Here is a 15281-nt window from a genome sequence, read left to right on the forward strand (position 1 = left end):
TGACGGGGCTGCATTTTTAACACTGCAGCACGCTTGTGCATCACACAGAGATAGAACAAGCCCGCGCTCGCCAACGAAGAGGCGGCCCAGCGGGGCAGCGCCCAGGTCCCGGGCGGCGCCGTGTCCTCCTCCCACGACGGGCGGCTGGACGGAGGGGCCGGCTAGGAGCCCTCGGTGTCGGTGTTGTCGCTGCCCGTGGTATTCTCCCAGTCCACCTCCCCCTGCCTCGCGCCGTGCTGCATCTTCCTGAGGGCCCGCTTCCTGCGGGAGACCCAGGCGGCGCAAGTGGGCGCAGGTGTGCGGGGGGCCGCCGCCCCCCAGCCCCTCTCGCCCTCCGCCCGCGCGGGCCCACCTGCGGTAGTTCTCGAAGCTCTCCTTGAGACGCCGCCGCCCCTTCTCCTTCTCGGGGGGCTCCCCGCCGCTCAAGCCTGCGTCCTGCAGGAGGGGCGAGGCTCAGGCTCCGGCCAGCACCCGCGTGGGCCCCACGCCCGCCCCTGGGGCTGCGCACTGGGGGCCGGGCAGGCGGGGTGCGCTCTCCCGCCTTTCAGATGACAGGACTGGCCTGGGACGTACGCGCAGCCAGCGGGGATGGGCTCCACCAGGCCAGTGTTCCTTCTACTGCAGTGTCCGGTGCGGCCCCTTTGCCGTCGGGCTCCGTGCAGTGGACAGTGAGGCCGAGTTCCCACCCAGGTTAACGCTGCGCCCCACCCAGATGGGCCCGCCCCCTGCCCCCTGCCCCCTCTCCCGCTGCTTCGTCCAAGAAGGGAGGGGGCTCAGCTTCACGTTCCAAAACACCACACCCCAGGAGCCCATGGGCAGAGGCCTTGTGATCACCCCCCAGGCGTCGAGGTAGAGGAACCACTCTCCCCGTTATCATTCACACTGAGACCCACACCAGGGGCCTCCCAGGGCTCCAGGGACCCCAGGCAGCCTTACCTCGGGGGTCAGCGAAAGCCGCTCCTTCTGCAGAGCCACAGAGGGCTGCTCAGGGCTCTCCTCGATGGCCGGGCCGCCTGCAAGGCAGAGTTGTACGTTTTGGTCCTGCCTACCTGCCAGGATCGCGCTCGCCAGTACCTCTACCCCCCCAGCCCAGGCCCGTCCTGTGCCACCTTCTGGGTCCTTACTTGGACCCCGCAAGCATTCCCATTGTATAGACATGGGGACTGGGGCTCAGAGACCTCACTTCCCACTCCTGGCTCCCGGAGCACATGCTGCGCCCCGTCCCTGGGCAGGGGCTGGGGCACTGCAGCGTTGGGAGCAGAACACTGCAGGCTGCTGGGCTCCCTCCACATCTGCCGGGGCCTGGATGGGCCCAGGGCTCAGGACCCGCAGAAAAAGTGCTCTGACGGGCTGGCTCCCCTAAACTGTCCATGACGGGCGACTGTGGCTTCCAGGTCTTGCGGACATTGCGGTGGGAAAGGCCCAGGCCCAGGTCTTTCCCTCCTCCTTGGCCTCTGACCCTGAAGCCTGCCCCGCCTCCCGCAAGGGGCCACACCAGCCCTGGCTTGGGGCTCCCAGGATGGCTGGGCCAACAGCCTTCCCCTCCCGGTCCCTTCCCCTTCGCTCCCTGCGGGTCCTGCCCGCCTGTCCCCACGTCGGGGCTCACTGGCCTCAAGTTCATGTCTTTGGGCAGCAGCAGAGGGACCAACCACTTACTTCTCCATTTGCTGCCTCTTCCTCTTTCAGCCCCCCTCAAGAAGCTGGGGTCAGGCCTGACGCTGAGGAAGTCTGTCTGGCTTCACATGCTACCTCTGCAGTGGTGCCCCCGCCACCACCCCATCCTCCCAAACTCCTGTCTGACACCCACCTTCAGAGCCAGCCCCTCGTCATCCCCGCTGGGTCATCTCCCTGCCACTCCCTGTCCTGTGCCCAGGCAGGCAGAAGGATCCCGCCCCTGCCAACTTAAGGCCCCAGTCACCCTGAGCTGTCCCTCCTTCCCCGCTCTGTTCTGCTTCCTGGCAGTGGCTACCTCCCCAGCTCCCTGCTCTGGAGGGCGGGGTGCCTCCACTCTGCAATCCCGGGGCCTGAGCGGGCTCCAATGGCCAGGCGTGTTCTCAAGGTGGGAGCTGGGATGTGGACCTGCAAGCCTGGGCCCCAGGTTCCAATGGGGCTCTTGTTTGCTGGCTGGGGACCCCTGGGGGTTGCTTATCCCTCTGAGCCTCAGTGTGCCCATTTGTGAAGTGGGGTTGTGGAGGTCTATGGGCCAGGGCTGGGGCATGTGTCCCCAGGCACCGGCGTCATGCGGTGTGCGTGCTGAAGGTCAGGACGGGTGCCAACTTGAGGCCAGAAGGAGGCCTTAGCCGGATTCCTCCGGGACAGGCCGCTCGCCTCCTCACCTTTGTCTGAGAGCTGGGCATCCTCCTCTAGGTCCTGGGGGAGCGAGAGCTTCCCAAGAGAGACAGGGCAACTGGTCAGACCACCAGTCTGCCAGGACCTGACCCTCAGCGCTGCCCGCCCTACCACCGTCACCCCCATGCCGGCTTCTCAGGGAGGGACCTACGCTGCCCAGCCGGGCGTTGGGAGGATGGCCGGCGGTGAGCTGAGCTCCCAGAGCTTCTGAGGGACCCATATGGGACTGTGGTCCGGCAGAGGCTGGGCCGGGAGTCCGGGGTGAGGCTGGCCCTGGGCCCGCCCCCAGAGTCACACTCACCTCCTGGGAGTTCCTCGGTGAGCCGTCCTCTAGGTCGGAGCTCTGTGGTCACAGAAGAGGGGTCGGTCGGCAGGCTGTGGGGGAACCGAGCCACTCGAGGGCATGGGGTGGGGTCCCAGGCCAGCCCGCCCTCCAGGGAGGCCCCTCTCCAGGCCATGGCTGGGCCTGGCCCCTGGCCAGAACGCCCCTCCCCCCCCACACACACACCCTGCCGGGCCCTGAGCTATGCCAGCCCTGCAGCCCACCTCCATGAGGGCTCGGGGAGCAGGCAACCTTACAGAGGAGGGAGGGGCTCAGGAACGTCTGGGGACCTGCCGAGCCAGCGGCAGAGCAGTGGCGGAGCCAGGCCAGGCCCAGGCCCTTTGGCGGCTCCTCCTCCGGGGTCTGCAGTCTCTAGGGACACACCTGCCCCCATGTGGCCGCACCCCCAGAGCCCCACCGTGGCAGAGCCATGGCTCTCTCTGACTGAGGGACACCGTAAAGGCCCCGGGGGAGGCCCACCAGGACGGACGTCTCCAGCTGCTGCCACCGGAGGCGGCCCTCCACCGCCAGCAGCTGGCCCTCGCGCTGGAACAGCTGCAGCTGCAGCTCGTCCGCCTTCTCGCTCAGCTCGCGGACCCGCTTCCGCAGCGCGTCCTTGTCCTGCAGGCTGCGGGCGTGCCGGGCGTGCAGCTCCTCGCGCGTCGCGATGGCCTGTGGGGCAGCGCAGGGCAGGGCAGCCGCGGCAGGGGGCTCTGGCTGGGGCTCCCGGCAGAGCGCGGCCCGCCTCCCTGCCCCCCCAGCCCCCCGGTCTTTCGTTTCCCCTCCCGGCTCTCTCACTTCTCAGCACAGCCCGCCTTATTTCTAGCAATGCTCCTGGGAGGGTTTCCAGCAACATGGCCGGGGACAGGCGGGGCCGGCGCTGGCCTCTTCCCCTTTCTCATCCGAGGATGTCATTCGTGTTTGGGGGGTTGTAAATGCAACACAGGCTCAGGATGGAAAGTGTGGACAGTTCAGAAAATATAAAGAAGATAATATACCCCTGGGAATAACCCCTGCTGACCCTGCAGGGTCTTCAAGTCCTGCTCTCCGGGCACATTCAGCCGTGTTCACATGCCCACACGCACGTTTCGTACTTCCTGGGTACAGCTTGATATCAAGAACGTGATTGTTGACAGACGTGTAACATTCTTTAAGACCAACGCCCCAGGCTTTATCAAGCCGGTCCCCCACGGCAGGGGCACTGAGGTCAGCCCAGGAGGCCAGCCCACGACCTACAGTGACCGGCCCGGGAGGCTGTGGTTGCGAGGCACACTTGTAGGAAGCCAGCCTCCGCGTCCAGCAATGATCCAGAAGCTAACCCACAGCCCTGCCTCAATCGACCCCGACAGCCAGGGCTGGATTAGTAACAGGACATCCTGAATTTCTGTGCCAGCTTCCAACTCGGGACCCACCAGAGAAAACCCTGCCGCTCACCTCGGCGGCCAGGCCCCAGCGTCCCTGGGGGGGTAGCCTGCCCTGGGTGCCACCGGAGCCTGCGCGCCCCTGCCGGCCATGCACGAGGCAGAGGGGGCTCTGCTCGGGCAGCTCCGGGAAGGAGCTGTCCCATCGGGTGAGCTGCGCCCATTTCACAGCCGCTGCCCCAGACCGCACTGCTGCCCATGGCCTTGAGGGAAGCACGCATCTGCCGGGCTTCCTCTGCGTTTCTGTTATTCCCACGAGACGGCTTTCTAGAAGTGGGTTTGCCGGGGAAAAGGAATCTACCTCTTCAGGCTCCTGATACAGATTGCCAATCACCCTCCAGAAAGTGACTGAAGCGACAGCTGTGGCTGATCAGAAACGACCCCGAGCCGTGACAGGAAAGTGATGGGAAACGAAGAAGCAGGTGCAGCCCTGCGCTGGGGCGCCGCCTCCCCACCCAGAAGAGTGCAGCCGGCCAAGGCGCCCGTGGCTTTTTAAGCGAAAGAAGTCTTTGCAAAACGAGTCAGAAAGCTTCCACTTTTGTAAAACAAAAATGAAACTACACGTACGCTGAAAAAAGTCTGGCAGGTACAGCAGAAGGTGGAGCGTGGACTTGCTGGCAGCAGGTGGGGCAGGGGTGGAGGAAGGGGATTAACTTCATTAGCATTCACGTTTTTAAACGAGCATGAACTGCTTTTGTCAGCGCTCTCTGAAGAACCACCTTGACAGCGGCATCCCTGAGAGGCCACCGCGGCCGGGAGGGCTGTGTGGCCCCTACCTGGTCCCGCTCGACGGCGACCTCTCCCATCTGCTGCAGGATGGTCTCGATGCGCTCCTTGTACATCTTGGAGTCCTTCCGCAGGGCCAGGCACTGCAGCTCAAACATCTCCTTCTCCTCCGTGCACTGCGGGAGACGGCAGTTAGCGAACCGCCTGCGGCCCCGCCGGCCTGGAGCTCCAGACCGAAGCTGGGCCCCGACGTGCCCGGGCAGCGCGGGCACCAGGTGGGGCGGAAGGCTGGCCCTCGCCTCCAGGCAGGGGGAAGGAGGGGCGTGGAGCCCCGCTCAGTCGGCCCAGGGCGCACGCCCCCACCCGCCCGCCGCGTACCCGGGCGCGCAGGGCCTCGGCCTGGCGCAGGTCCTTGCGCAGGGAGAAGATGGCGGCGGTCTGCTCCTGGAGGCCCCTCTGCGCCTGTCGCCAGTCCTCCTCCAGCACCTGGACGTAGGGGCTGCTCCGGTCCGGCTTCCCCTCCTGTGGGTGCGAAGGGAGAGGGCGGCAGGACAGCGGGGCTGGGAGGCCCGGGCCGGCGCCCCCGCGCCCGCCGCGCCGGCCCGCGCCCCGGGGCCCCACCTGGACGGAGGCCTCCAGCCCCCGCACCCGCGCCTGCAGCAGCGCCTTCTCCTGCTGCAGCTCCCACAGCAGCTCCTGGCTGGGGCGCTGCTCCATGGCGCGCCTGAGCTTCAGCGTGTGCTTGCGCTCCACCGAGCAGTCGTCCTCTGCCTTCATGAGGCTGTGCTTGAGCCGGTCGACCTGTGGGACCGGCCGTCAGCATCCGCCCGGGACCCCGGCGCCCGCCGCCCGCCCCAGCAGCCCTGCCCGCCGCGCGGGACACCTCCAGCTGCAGGTCGCGGTTGCGCATGAGCGCGGCGCCCCGCTCCTCGCTCTGGCGGGCCAGGCGCAGGGCCAGGTCGTAGTTCTCGTCCTTGCAGCGCTGGAGCTCGCGGCCGCCCACCTCGCAGGCCTCCTTGAGCCTCTGCACACGCTCCTGGTGCTTGCGCAGCAGGCTGTCCTTCACCCTCAGCTCCTTGATGAGGTCGTCCTTGGAGCCCAGCAGTGCCGTCAGGTCCTGCACCTTCTTCTGCAGCTTCATCACCTCGCTCATCAGCAGCTGCATCAGGCCCGACTCCCCGGAGGCGTCTGCGGACCGGGAGGGCGTCAGATGGTGCACGGTGCACCCGGCCCGGCCCGGGCCTCCGCTTGAGGACCAGCGGCTCCAGCGGAGCCTGGCCAAGCGGTCAGTTCCCGGTTGCGGCTGCTTCCCGTCCCGGAGATGAACTCACCCCCCAGCCCTGTCCCCACCCCCTCCCAGGGCAAGGCAGGGCAGCCCAGGGCCTGGGTGTCCATCCCTCTTTGTCAAATTTTGTTACCATCCTGATTGAGAGGCAGGGGACGCGACTCGGGGCCGCCTCACAGGCTGCTGGGGCGAGCAGGCCTGGCCTCTCGGGCATGGCTTTAGCGGGCTCACATGGTCTTCTGGGCAGGAGGGGCTCTGAGCCAAGAATCAGCCTGTGCACCCCGCCTCCCACCTGCTCCCCCCTCCGGAGTTCAGGTCCCCCTTTCCTTCAGCCTCTGCTCGCTCCACGAGTGTTGGGAGGAGAGCGGGATGGGAGCGACACCCACACCGGGCCCAAAGCTGGCACCCTTCCCACACACGGCTCCGCTCCCTTTCTTTCATACGCAATTTATCCATGAGGGGACCAGGTGGGAAGGGGGCCGCCGGCTCCAACCCACACCATCCCCCTGCCCCTCCATCCGGGCCCTGTGCCTCCAGGCCCGTGTCCTGTTCCTCACCGATGATCATGGAGAAGACGCGGGTGGGCTCTTTGCCCGTGACCTTCCTGTACAGCTGTGGGTAGTAGAGCTCCAGGCTCTCTAGGAACGCCACGTAGCCCTTGTGGCCAGTCCGCTGCAGGATGTCCAGGAGCACACCTGCGACCCAGAGGACACGCGTGGGCACGCAAGGCTGCAGAACCCCAAGAGGCTGCAGTGGTGGGGGTGTGGGCGGCTCTCCCGGGGCCTCAGCTGTGCGTGAAACACCACAGCTGCGGGCAGACAGGGCAGGGGGCCTCTGGGGGACGGGGTGGGGGACGGGCACTGACCTACTTTCCGCTTGCGGATGACCAGGCTGGGGTCACTGAGCACCTGCTCCTCGTCGTCGGGGTTCAGGACCTTGCACTGGCGCAGGTAGGGCGTGATGCGGGCGGGGTCGATGATGGAGATAAGCTTCACCCGGAAGCCCTCCAGGGCGCTCCAGCACTCGTCCTCATTCTCGTAGTCCGACATGGCGCAGCCGGGGCAGGCGGCTGGGAGGGAGGCCGTGGCTGAGCAGCAGGCGTTGCCGGGAGCCAGGCCTGCGCCTCGCCCGCCAGGGCTCTGGGCAGAGCCAGCCCAGGAACCCAGCCCAGGGGCGTCCAGGAGCGGGGCCGCCAAGAGAGGGAGAAGCCCCCGCTCCCTCCCATCGGCTCGCCCGTGGCGCCCTTCACGGCCCTGCTCCCGCCCCTCTGGCCACCCTGGGCTTTTTCTCTCCCCGAGTCACCCCAATAAGCGGGTCACCCCAATAAGCGTGGGGAACGGCGTGGAAATGCTCCAGGGTCAGGTGGCATCTAGGAGAACACGCCCCCCTGCACCATGGCCCTCCTTTGGCCCTGTCCCCCCAGAGCACCCCAAAGTGCTGCGGGGCTGGCGGGAGGCTGCTCCCTACCCACGGAACTGTTTGTGGCGCCTACCGGCACAACCCCCCTGGCACATGGGGGAGGGATTCCAGCCCCAGCCCCCGGCTGGCCAGTGCCTGGCCCCCGAGGCGCCAGGCTGTGCTGGCGGGACTTCCTCCTTCCCCGCAGGACAGTGCCTGCTCACATCCACTCCCGTCCCCGCCTCTCCTTCCGCAAGCTGGTGATGCAACGGCCACCTAGCAGCTGCCGGGCCGGCCTGCTCCGGGTCAGGCTCGGTGACAGGGTGCCCTCCAGGAAGGGTGACTGTGGACGGCCCACGGTAGAGGGAGAGCCGGGGCCCGGGCGCACTGGGAGGGGTGGCTGTGTCGCCCGGGGCCGGCCTGGAATGCGGCTCCATGCCTCCTCCAGCCTCTGGGACACCAGCCGTCCAGGCTCCTGTCTGCCTCCCAGGCGAGGCCTGCTCTTGGCCGCGCTCTTGGGGACTGTCAGGCCAGCTCTCCGATAGGGGACCGTCTATGCTGGAACCACCCGCCGCTCTTCCCTTCTACACGACCAGTGGGGGAACCACTCTCTCCAGGGCCAGGCTGAGCCGGCAGCGGCCACGCGGTGGCCTCCTCCCCGCGGTGGGGGCAGAGACCCTGACCCCGCCACCGCAGGCTGAGCCTTTGACCTGTGTGGGAAACACCGGCTTCCAGCCCCAAGGGACTGGGCCACCCTCCTGGAGATGCGGCTGGCAGCAGGTTCGCGCTGCCCTCAGCCAGCCCGCCTGCCCAGCAACAAAGCATTGAATGAAACCACCAGCAACTTGGGGTCTCTGGAGTGTTTGGCCCAGTCCCCGCCTTCCTAGCCGGATGTCCACGTGTCCCACACCTGACGGTGCCCCGCTGTTATTTCCAGTGAAGTGACCAGCAGGTACCAGGAGGCTGTGAAGGGGACAGGGCAGCAGCGCGAGGCCACCTGACGCCCGCCTGGGGTATCTGCTCCAGACCCCGCTCCCTGCCCCAAGCCCGAGCTGGGCCACAGCGGCTTCCCAACCACCTGAGGAAAGGGCACCAGGCCCGCCTACCTCGGGGTCCTCCTGGCGGTCAGCCTGGGCCGCCCGATTCAATGCGCGGTAGGAGCTGCCGGCTGCCGGGACCGAGGGAGGGTGGAGCCGGAGGAAAGCCGTGCACTTCCTGACGGGTCTGGTTAACCCCACGGAGGCCCGGCCGTCCTCCCACAGGGGACCATCCCCGCGCTGCCTTCTGATTCGCCCAAGCAGGGCGGCCCCGGGAGGCGGGGACGGGGAAGTGGAAGCCGCCTCTTCCCGGGGAAAGCTGCTCCCGCTCGGAGACCCCCACCCCCCCTCCCCGCCTCCCCGCCAGCCCGCCCAGCGCCAGCGCCCCGGGGCCCACCCTGCAGACCCAGCCCCGACCCTGCGGAGTGGGAGCGCTAGAGCCGTGGCTCTCCCAGGGTGGGACGAGGCCAAGCCACCGTCCGGTCCACTTTGGTCCCGTAAGGACTGCAGCGTGGTGTCCAAAGAGGGCATGGGGCTGGGGGGGGCTGCAGCCCCTAAGCCTAACCCCACTCGCTGCCAGCCCACGCTGCAGCTGGCTCCGCCCGTCCCTCCCTGGGAGCAGCCCCTCTCCACCAGGACCCACGCAACAGCGACAGCAGGGCCCCAGGGGAATCCCCAGGCCACCGCCCCACCAGAGTGGCCTCGCTGGTTGAACCGAGAGCGCTGCCACCTGCCAGGCTGAGCAACAGGTCTGGGAAGGGGCTGCAGCTGGGTGGGCAGGGGCCTGACCAGCGCTGCTGGCTCCCTTCCTGAAGGGTCCTGAGCCCCTCAGCCCCAGGGTTTTCCTCTGCCTCCTGGGCTCATGGTGGTCAGTAGGCTAAACCCGGGGAATCCTGGCACCACCAGGTGCTGCCGAGTGGCCGGGCCTCCCCGCAGGCCTCCAGGAGGCCCGAGGTCACCCTCCAGGCGTGGACAGGCCCCCAGCCCCCTGGGGGAGCCGTGTTCTGGGGGATCCTGCCCCAGCCTGGAGGGTCTGGCGGTGGGGGGTGGGGGGGAGTCCTGGTACAGGAGTGGTGGGAGCTGCGGCTCTGCGCACCTGGCGGGCAGAGGGCCGGTGCCAGGCCCTCCGTGACCCAGTGTTTCCTGTTTCATGACATGAGGCTAAGAAAGGAGTCTTCCTCATGGTGTGTTTATGAATTAAATAATAACAACGCCATGTTCTCTGACCACGTCATAATCAAACTAGAAAGCGGTAATAGGACATCTGAAAAATCACTAAGTGTGTGAGAATTAAATAACAAACATCTTAAATAACCCACAGGTCAGAGGAAATCACAAGGAAAATGGGAATTGCTGAGTCGAGTACCAGGCACAAAGTGAAACACACACACCCCAGAGTGGCGAGTCAGCCTGTGGCTGTGTGACGTGACGTGTGGTGTCTGGGTGCAGGCAAAGGGGAGACAGGTGACCCCAAGTGACTGCTGTCTGGTGGGGGGGGGGGCAGGACACACGCGCTGGGCACACTTGTCCCATTTCTCTGTGTTGGAAAATTTCCCTAATAAGGTGAAAGCAAAGGGGAGTAGTGTGCAAGAACAAAGCTCCAGGAAAAGCCGGTGTCTCGGAGGGTGTAACCAAACCCCCAAACCCGAGCTCCTTCAGACAAGAGGGACAGAGAGGCCGTGGGGATTCGGTCTCCTGCCAAAGAAACGCCTGCACAGAATAAAAAGAGCACTGGCCCAGGGCTGCCGTGGGGACTGTGGGTAGACAGTCTGCCACTGGTCTGGGGACCCGCCTGGGTCGGCCTGTGTGGTCTGGATGGCAGAGGAAGTGGGCCCGCCCCATCCCTGTGGTGGCACCAAGAGGGCCACCAGCACCTGGGTGGGTGCTGGGCTGCCTCCTGCTTGGAGCGGCCCCCCAGTCTGAAGGCCAGAGCCACAAGCGTTTCTCGTGAGATGGGTAACCCTCTGTTTCTCCCCCTCCACAGGCCCCCAGAGGCCAAGTGTGCAGGGGCTCCGTGGACCCCAGGGCCCAGCTGGCGCACTCCCCACACACCCAGGGGTGGCCCAACCCCTCTGCACACCGCCCAGTACCTCAGGACGAGACCGCCAGGAGCGCGTGGCTTGCTTTTAATTAAGAAACAGGACATTTCTTTATTCCTCCCGATATTTTGGTTTGCACTCGGGGACCAGCCGAGCCCGTCACGACGCGGCCACTGTTGGCAGAGCCCTTCTGCCGCGGGCTGGGTGCCGGCCTCCCGGGGCGGGCAGGCTCGCCTGGGTCCAGCACGAGCCTCACCTCCTGTCGGCAGCAGCAGTGGCTGTCCGGCCCTGGGAAGTCCTGGAACACAAGATCACCCTGATGGCAGGTGGTCCTGGCCCCAGCCGGACCCCACGGGTGGGAACGCAGAGAGACGGCACTTTGCCTCGTGGGGCAGGGCGGGGTGGAGTGAGGCCTTGCTGGTGGCCACCTGCAGTCCACGGGGCGGGCTGTGCAGAGGACTGGCCCTGGAGCCTGAGTGGGCTCTAAGCAGGCCCACCCCAAGCATCCCCTCTGCAGCCCCCCCCCCACCCACCCACCCAGGGCTCTTGCTCCCGCTCTAGCCATCCAGCCCAGGACCCAGAACCGCCCACAGTGCAGCCCGCACTGTGCTAGAGGACCCAGCTCCTGCCTCTGCGACACCCTCCCCGGCCCGGGGCTCAGCGTGTGAAAACCGACCATGCTGGGCCTATTTGGTGCCTGCTATCTGGGCACTGGGGACCCTATGCTCGCCCTACGGGCTCACGTTCCGGGGGAGACGACGGACAAATACACGGATGGACCACATCGGGTATCAGGGAGGGGCAAGTGCCACGAGGGCAGACGGGCACTGGGACAGCGATGCCACCTTAGAACGGCCGGGGAGGGCGTCTCTGAGGAGCTGACCACCGAGCAGAGACCCGGACAGGGGCGGACAAGCCTTGCAGACAGACGGGGAGAAGAGGGCCAAGCAGAGAGGACGGAAGGGCCAAGGCCCCAGGCACACGTGGGCCGGCAGGAGGGAAGCAGCAGAGGCTGGGGTGTGGAGCCCAGTGGGAGAGGGGAGAGTGAGGGAGGGGAGGGCCTCCAAGACCCTGCCCGCAGTGGCCTGTATGCACCACACCCCACCCTGCGTGACAGCAACAGGTGGAGGGGAGCTCCGGAGGCCCCACGTGCCCAGAGCCAAGCTGGGGGCGGGCCCGGGTCCCCCACCCTGCCACTCACTCCTGCCTCCTCCGCTTCCGGACATGCCGGGCGCGCCGTGTCTGCAGCACGTCAAGGTCATCAGGACTGTCCGGGCAGCAGGGGGCAGAGGCCCGTGCGGGGTGTGGCGTTCCCTGAAACAAAGTCCAGGCAGAGGAGAACAAGAGTGACCCTCCAGCCGGGATGGGCAGGGGACGGGCTGGCAGCGAGGGACAGGTAGCTCTTTGGACCTGTCCCCGCGGAGATGGAACAGGAGGTGCCGCCTTCCTGGGGTCACACGCGGGCTCTGGCTTTCCCCTGACCCCTCTCTCACTCCAACCCCCTCTGACCAGCCCCCCAAGAGCCAGCCACCTATGCCATGGTTCCCCCAAACTGGGCCGGCCGGGCAGGGATGGAGGGCCCTGGGAGGCTGCACACGCTACGGGGGACGGCGAGCCTCCCTCCTGCCCTCACTCCCTAGGGCCCAGCAGTGTTTCGCCTTTGCTTCAGTCCAGAAGCCCCCCGGACTCCTAAGGCCGTGCTCCCGGGAAGGAGGCGGGCCAGGCCGCGGGCAGGCGGGACCGGCACAGCTCCAGTGACAACCCCGCCGCCCCGGCCCCGGCTCTACCAGGCCGGCAGCAAGGCCACCCCGCGTGAAGGCGAGGGACTGCTTCTGGGGGGTCACCGCCTGCTCGCCGGGCAACACCTGCCAGGGACCTTGCGGCCCTCCCTGTCCTGAGGCGACCCGGCTCTCCTGCTCAGCCCAGGCAACAGGGGCTAGGGGCTCCCTGGGTGCACGGGTCAGGGGACACCTTCACACGTGTGCATATCAGGTTTCTTGTCAGGAAACAGCTAAGGTGGTTTTGCCTCCACAGCTTAGAGAACTCTGGACGTGGACGTGCTGGAGCCGGCAACTGGACGGACCCCACAAAGCGCAGGCGCACAGACAGCCCCCCAGGGGTGTGTGTGCGTGCACGCGGGGGGCGGGGGGGGCACGGAGACTGAGGCCGCTGCTCCTGTGGACGAGGCCTGGGTGGCGGGACCCCCATGCTGGCAGTGAGGTTCCTGCCGCCGAGTCCGCACGCGACGGGGCGCACGGAGCGGCCTCTTCCTCCTCAGAAACCAGCCGCCGGCCCCCCTGCCACGACCTCCCCCTGCTCCTACCCCCTGTACTCCGGGTGGGGGCCGACACCCACAGGGGGTGAGGGCGCCCCGGGGGATGCGGACGGCGTGGGGAAGGGGCCGAGGCCTCCACACCGGCAACCGCCTACCTGAGCGGGCATGGCGGCCGCCCGGGGACCGCCGGCCGAGCCCCCTGGCTGCCCGTCGACGAGCTCTAGCTCCCCCAGGTTGCTGTCGTCACTGTCACTCCCAGGGTTGGACCTCATGGCCACCGACAGGGTGGTGGGGACGCCGCGGGGGGAGAGGGTGGCCAGGAGCGCGGGGAGGGCGAAGGCCGCCAGGAAGCGCACCCTCAGCAGCAGGTAGGCGGGGCTGCCCCAGAGCCGCGCGCGCACCCGCCCCAGCGAGGCCTGCAGGGCCCCGGCTGCCCCGCTGGGCACCAGGGAGCTGGCTCTGTGCTCCAAGGCCTTCTTGCGGAGCAGGAGGCCAGACAGTGCCCGCAGGCTGCACAGCGTGGGGGGCTGGTAGGACAGCCTGCTGCCCAGGGGGGGCACACGCACCCCTCGCTGCCCCCTCAGCCACTCCCGCACAGCTGCCTCGCTCTCCTGGGAGAGGAGGCCCAAGTCCAGGGCACTCTTCTCACGCCTGGACCAGGGCGGGGGCGGCCTCTCCAGGCCCAAAGGCCTCCTGGGCTCCCCTGGCCCTGAGGGCCCTGCTTCAGAGTCGTCAGCCAGGGGCGTAGCCTGGGAGGATGTCCTGGGTACAGATGTCCCCCCCGCCACTTGGGCCTCTCCAGGGGAGAGTCCCCCAGGGCCGTGGGCCATGTCCACCTCCGCAGGGCTCTGGGATGTGGGGTGCGTCGGAAGGGTCAAGAGCTCTGTCCTGGAGGCAGGGTCTGATTGTGTGTCCGTGTTGGGTGGGGGCTGCCAAGGGTGGCCCTGCCCAGGGAGCCTGGGGCCCTGGCCTGCCTGAGTCGCAGTCGCGGAGGGCAGCAGAGTCACCGATAGCCCGTGGGGGTCAGGAGTCCCTGTTGGCCTCGGAAGGCCCACCATCGCCTGCACAGGCACAGAGAGCAGCCCCTGGGCTGTGAGCACCCAGGTGACAGGCAGATGGGTGCTGGCTGCCGTGTGCGTGCCCAGAGCTGGCGTCAGGCTGAGGGGCTGGATAGGCAGCTGAACGGGGCTGGGGGCTGCAGGGAGAAAGGGTGGCGCCTTGGGCACGCCCGGCTTCCGGGACGTGGCGGGGGCCTGAGACTGTCCGAGACTGCTTGGCCGGCAGGTCACAGGGACCTGGCCGGGGCCCAGACCTGGGGCCCTGGAGGCGGCACGGGCAGCCGGGGTCTTCAAGGCTCCTGTGGAGGCCGGAGCGAGGGCAAAGGCTTGCAGCGTCAGGGGTCTCTCCTCCATGGCTGAGGCACAAGAGCCTAACGCACTTGAACTGGCCGCTACAGGGCCCCCAGGCCCAGAGAGCACGGCACTGGAGACTGTGGGGCCTTGGGGGGCCAGCGGCTGGAAGACCACAGGCGAGGAGACCAGCACCTGGGGCAGGAGGACCGCAGGGCCCTGGGCAGCCTTCCTGGCTCGGGCCTCCCGCAGCCGCTTCTCCCGAAGCAGCTCAGACACAGTTTTGGGCTTGGGCCGGGGTCCGCACGGAGCCTGCGGGGGTGCCCGCGGCGTGGACTCCGCGTGGCAGGCCTGCGGCCCTCCACTCCCCGTGTAGCAGGTGCTCTTCTTCGCAGCTCCTCGGGCCGGCACGCTCTGGAGGAGGCAGTCTGCAGGGAGGACAGAACACTGGCCGATGAGCTCCCAAGATAGGATGCGTCCCAGGGGAAGGGCCCTCACAGTGGGCAGCTGCTGGGCCTGGCATCTGGGCCGAGAGGGGCACGTCAGCCTGGCCGGACGTCCCCAGACCTCCCCTCGCATGGCACCCTGAGCCCCCATGCTCCTGTCCCAACCAGGGCAGGCCCGGGAGGAAGGCCAGCCCACGACGGCCCTGCGCATCAGCCCTACATCTCGAACACCTTCCAAACAAGGACTGCTGGCTACACTGCCTTCCTCCCTGCGCGTCACCTCTCAGGACCCCAGACCCTCGCCCGATTCTGCTGGTGTGGGCAGACTGGTGGCCACAGGCAGGACAGGCCTGTACCAGACGCTGCCCCACCAGCCACACCAGTCAGGCCTCCTCCCTGAGGGGGCATTCAAACGGACCCACCGCAGGACGTCCCTGGTGGCGCAGAGGTTAAGAATCCGCCTGCCAATGCAGGAGACACGGGTTCGAGTCCTGGTCCGGGAGGATCCCACATGCCGCGGAGCAGCTAAGCCCGTGCGCCACAACTACTGAGCCTGCGCTCTGGAGCCCACGAGCCACAACTACTGAGCCCGTGTGCCACAACTACTGAAACCCGCGCGCCTAGAGCCCGTGCT

At 67.4% G+C, this 15281-nt stretch overlaps 2 protein-coding genes across 4 annotated transcripts in view; both read right to left on the bottom strand.

Moving 5' to 3' along the window:
• CARD9 (caspase recruitment domain family member 9) lies at window positions 1-10699 on the bottom strand. Of its 3 annotated transcripts, none has more exons than XM_059926047.1 (13): window positions 10629-10699; window positions 6969-7172; window positions 6661-6798; window positions 5702-6006; window positions 5440-5619; window positions 5197-5340; window positions 4869-4994; window positions 3152-3343; window positions 2651-2692; window positions 2337-2385; window positions 937-1013; window positions 353-435; window positions 1-261 (listed from the first exon to the last, which is right to left on the bottom strand). In XM_059926047.1, the coding sequence occupies exons 2-13, from the start codon at window positions 7150-7152 to the stop codon at window positions 162-164; spliced, it is 1620 nt and encodes a 539-aa protein (XP_059782030.1). In that variant the 5' UTR covers window positions 7153-7172; window positions 10629-10699; the 3' UTR covers window positions 1-161. The 3 variants fall into 3 exon arrangements, with proteins under 3 accessions (XP_059782030.1, XP_059782029.1, XP_059782031.1); XM_059926046.1 differs by lacking the exon at window positions 10629-10699 and adding an exon at window positions 8608-8871; XM_059926048.1 differs by lacking the exons at window positions 1-261; window positions 2337-2385; window positions 10629-10699 and adding an exon at window positions 8608-8871 and having other exon boundaries at window positions 355-435.
• Window positions 10663-15281, bottom strand: part of SNAPC4 (small nuclear RNA activating complex polypeptide 4) — a 27003-nt gene continuing 22384 nt past the window's right edge. The window contains exons 21-23 of the mRNA XM_059926042.1: window positions 13008-14629; window positions 11779-11891; window positions 10663-10875 (exon numbers count right to left, since the gene is read on the bottom strand). Of these exons, the coding sequence (XP_059782025.1) occupies window positions 10830-10875; window positions 11779-11891; window positions 13008-14629 (1781 nt within the window). The 3' untranslated portion in view covers window positions 10663-10829. The remainder of the gene's footprint in view (window positions 10876-11778; window positions 11892-13007; window positions 14630-15281) is intronic.

The sequence above is a fragment of the Balaenoptera ricei genome, chromosome 6 (assembly GCF_028023285.1).
Source record: "Balaenoptera ricei isolate mBalRic1 chromosome 6, mBalRic1.hap2, whole genome shotgun sequence".
In the NCBI taxonomy this organism is placed as follows: Eukaryota; Metazoa; Chordata; class Mammalia; order Artiodactyla; family Balaenopteridae; genus Balaenoptera; species Balaenoptera ricei.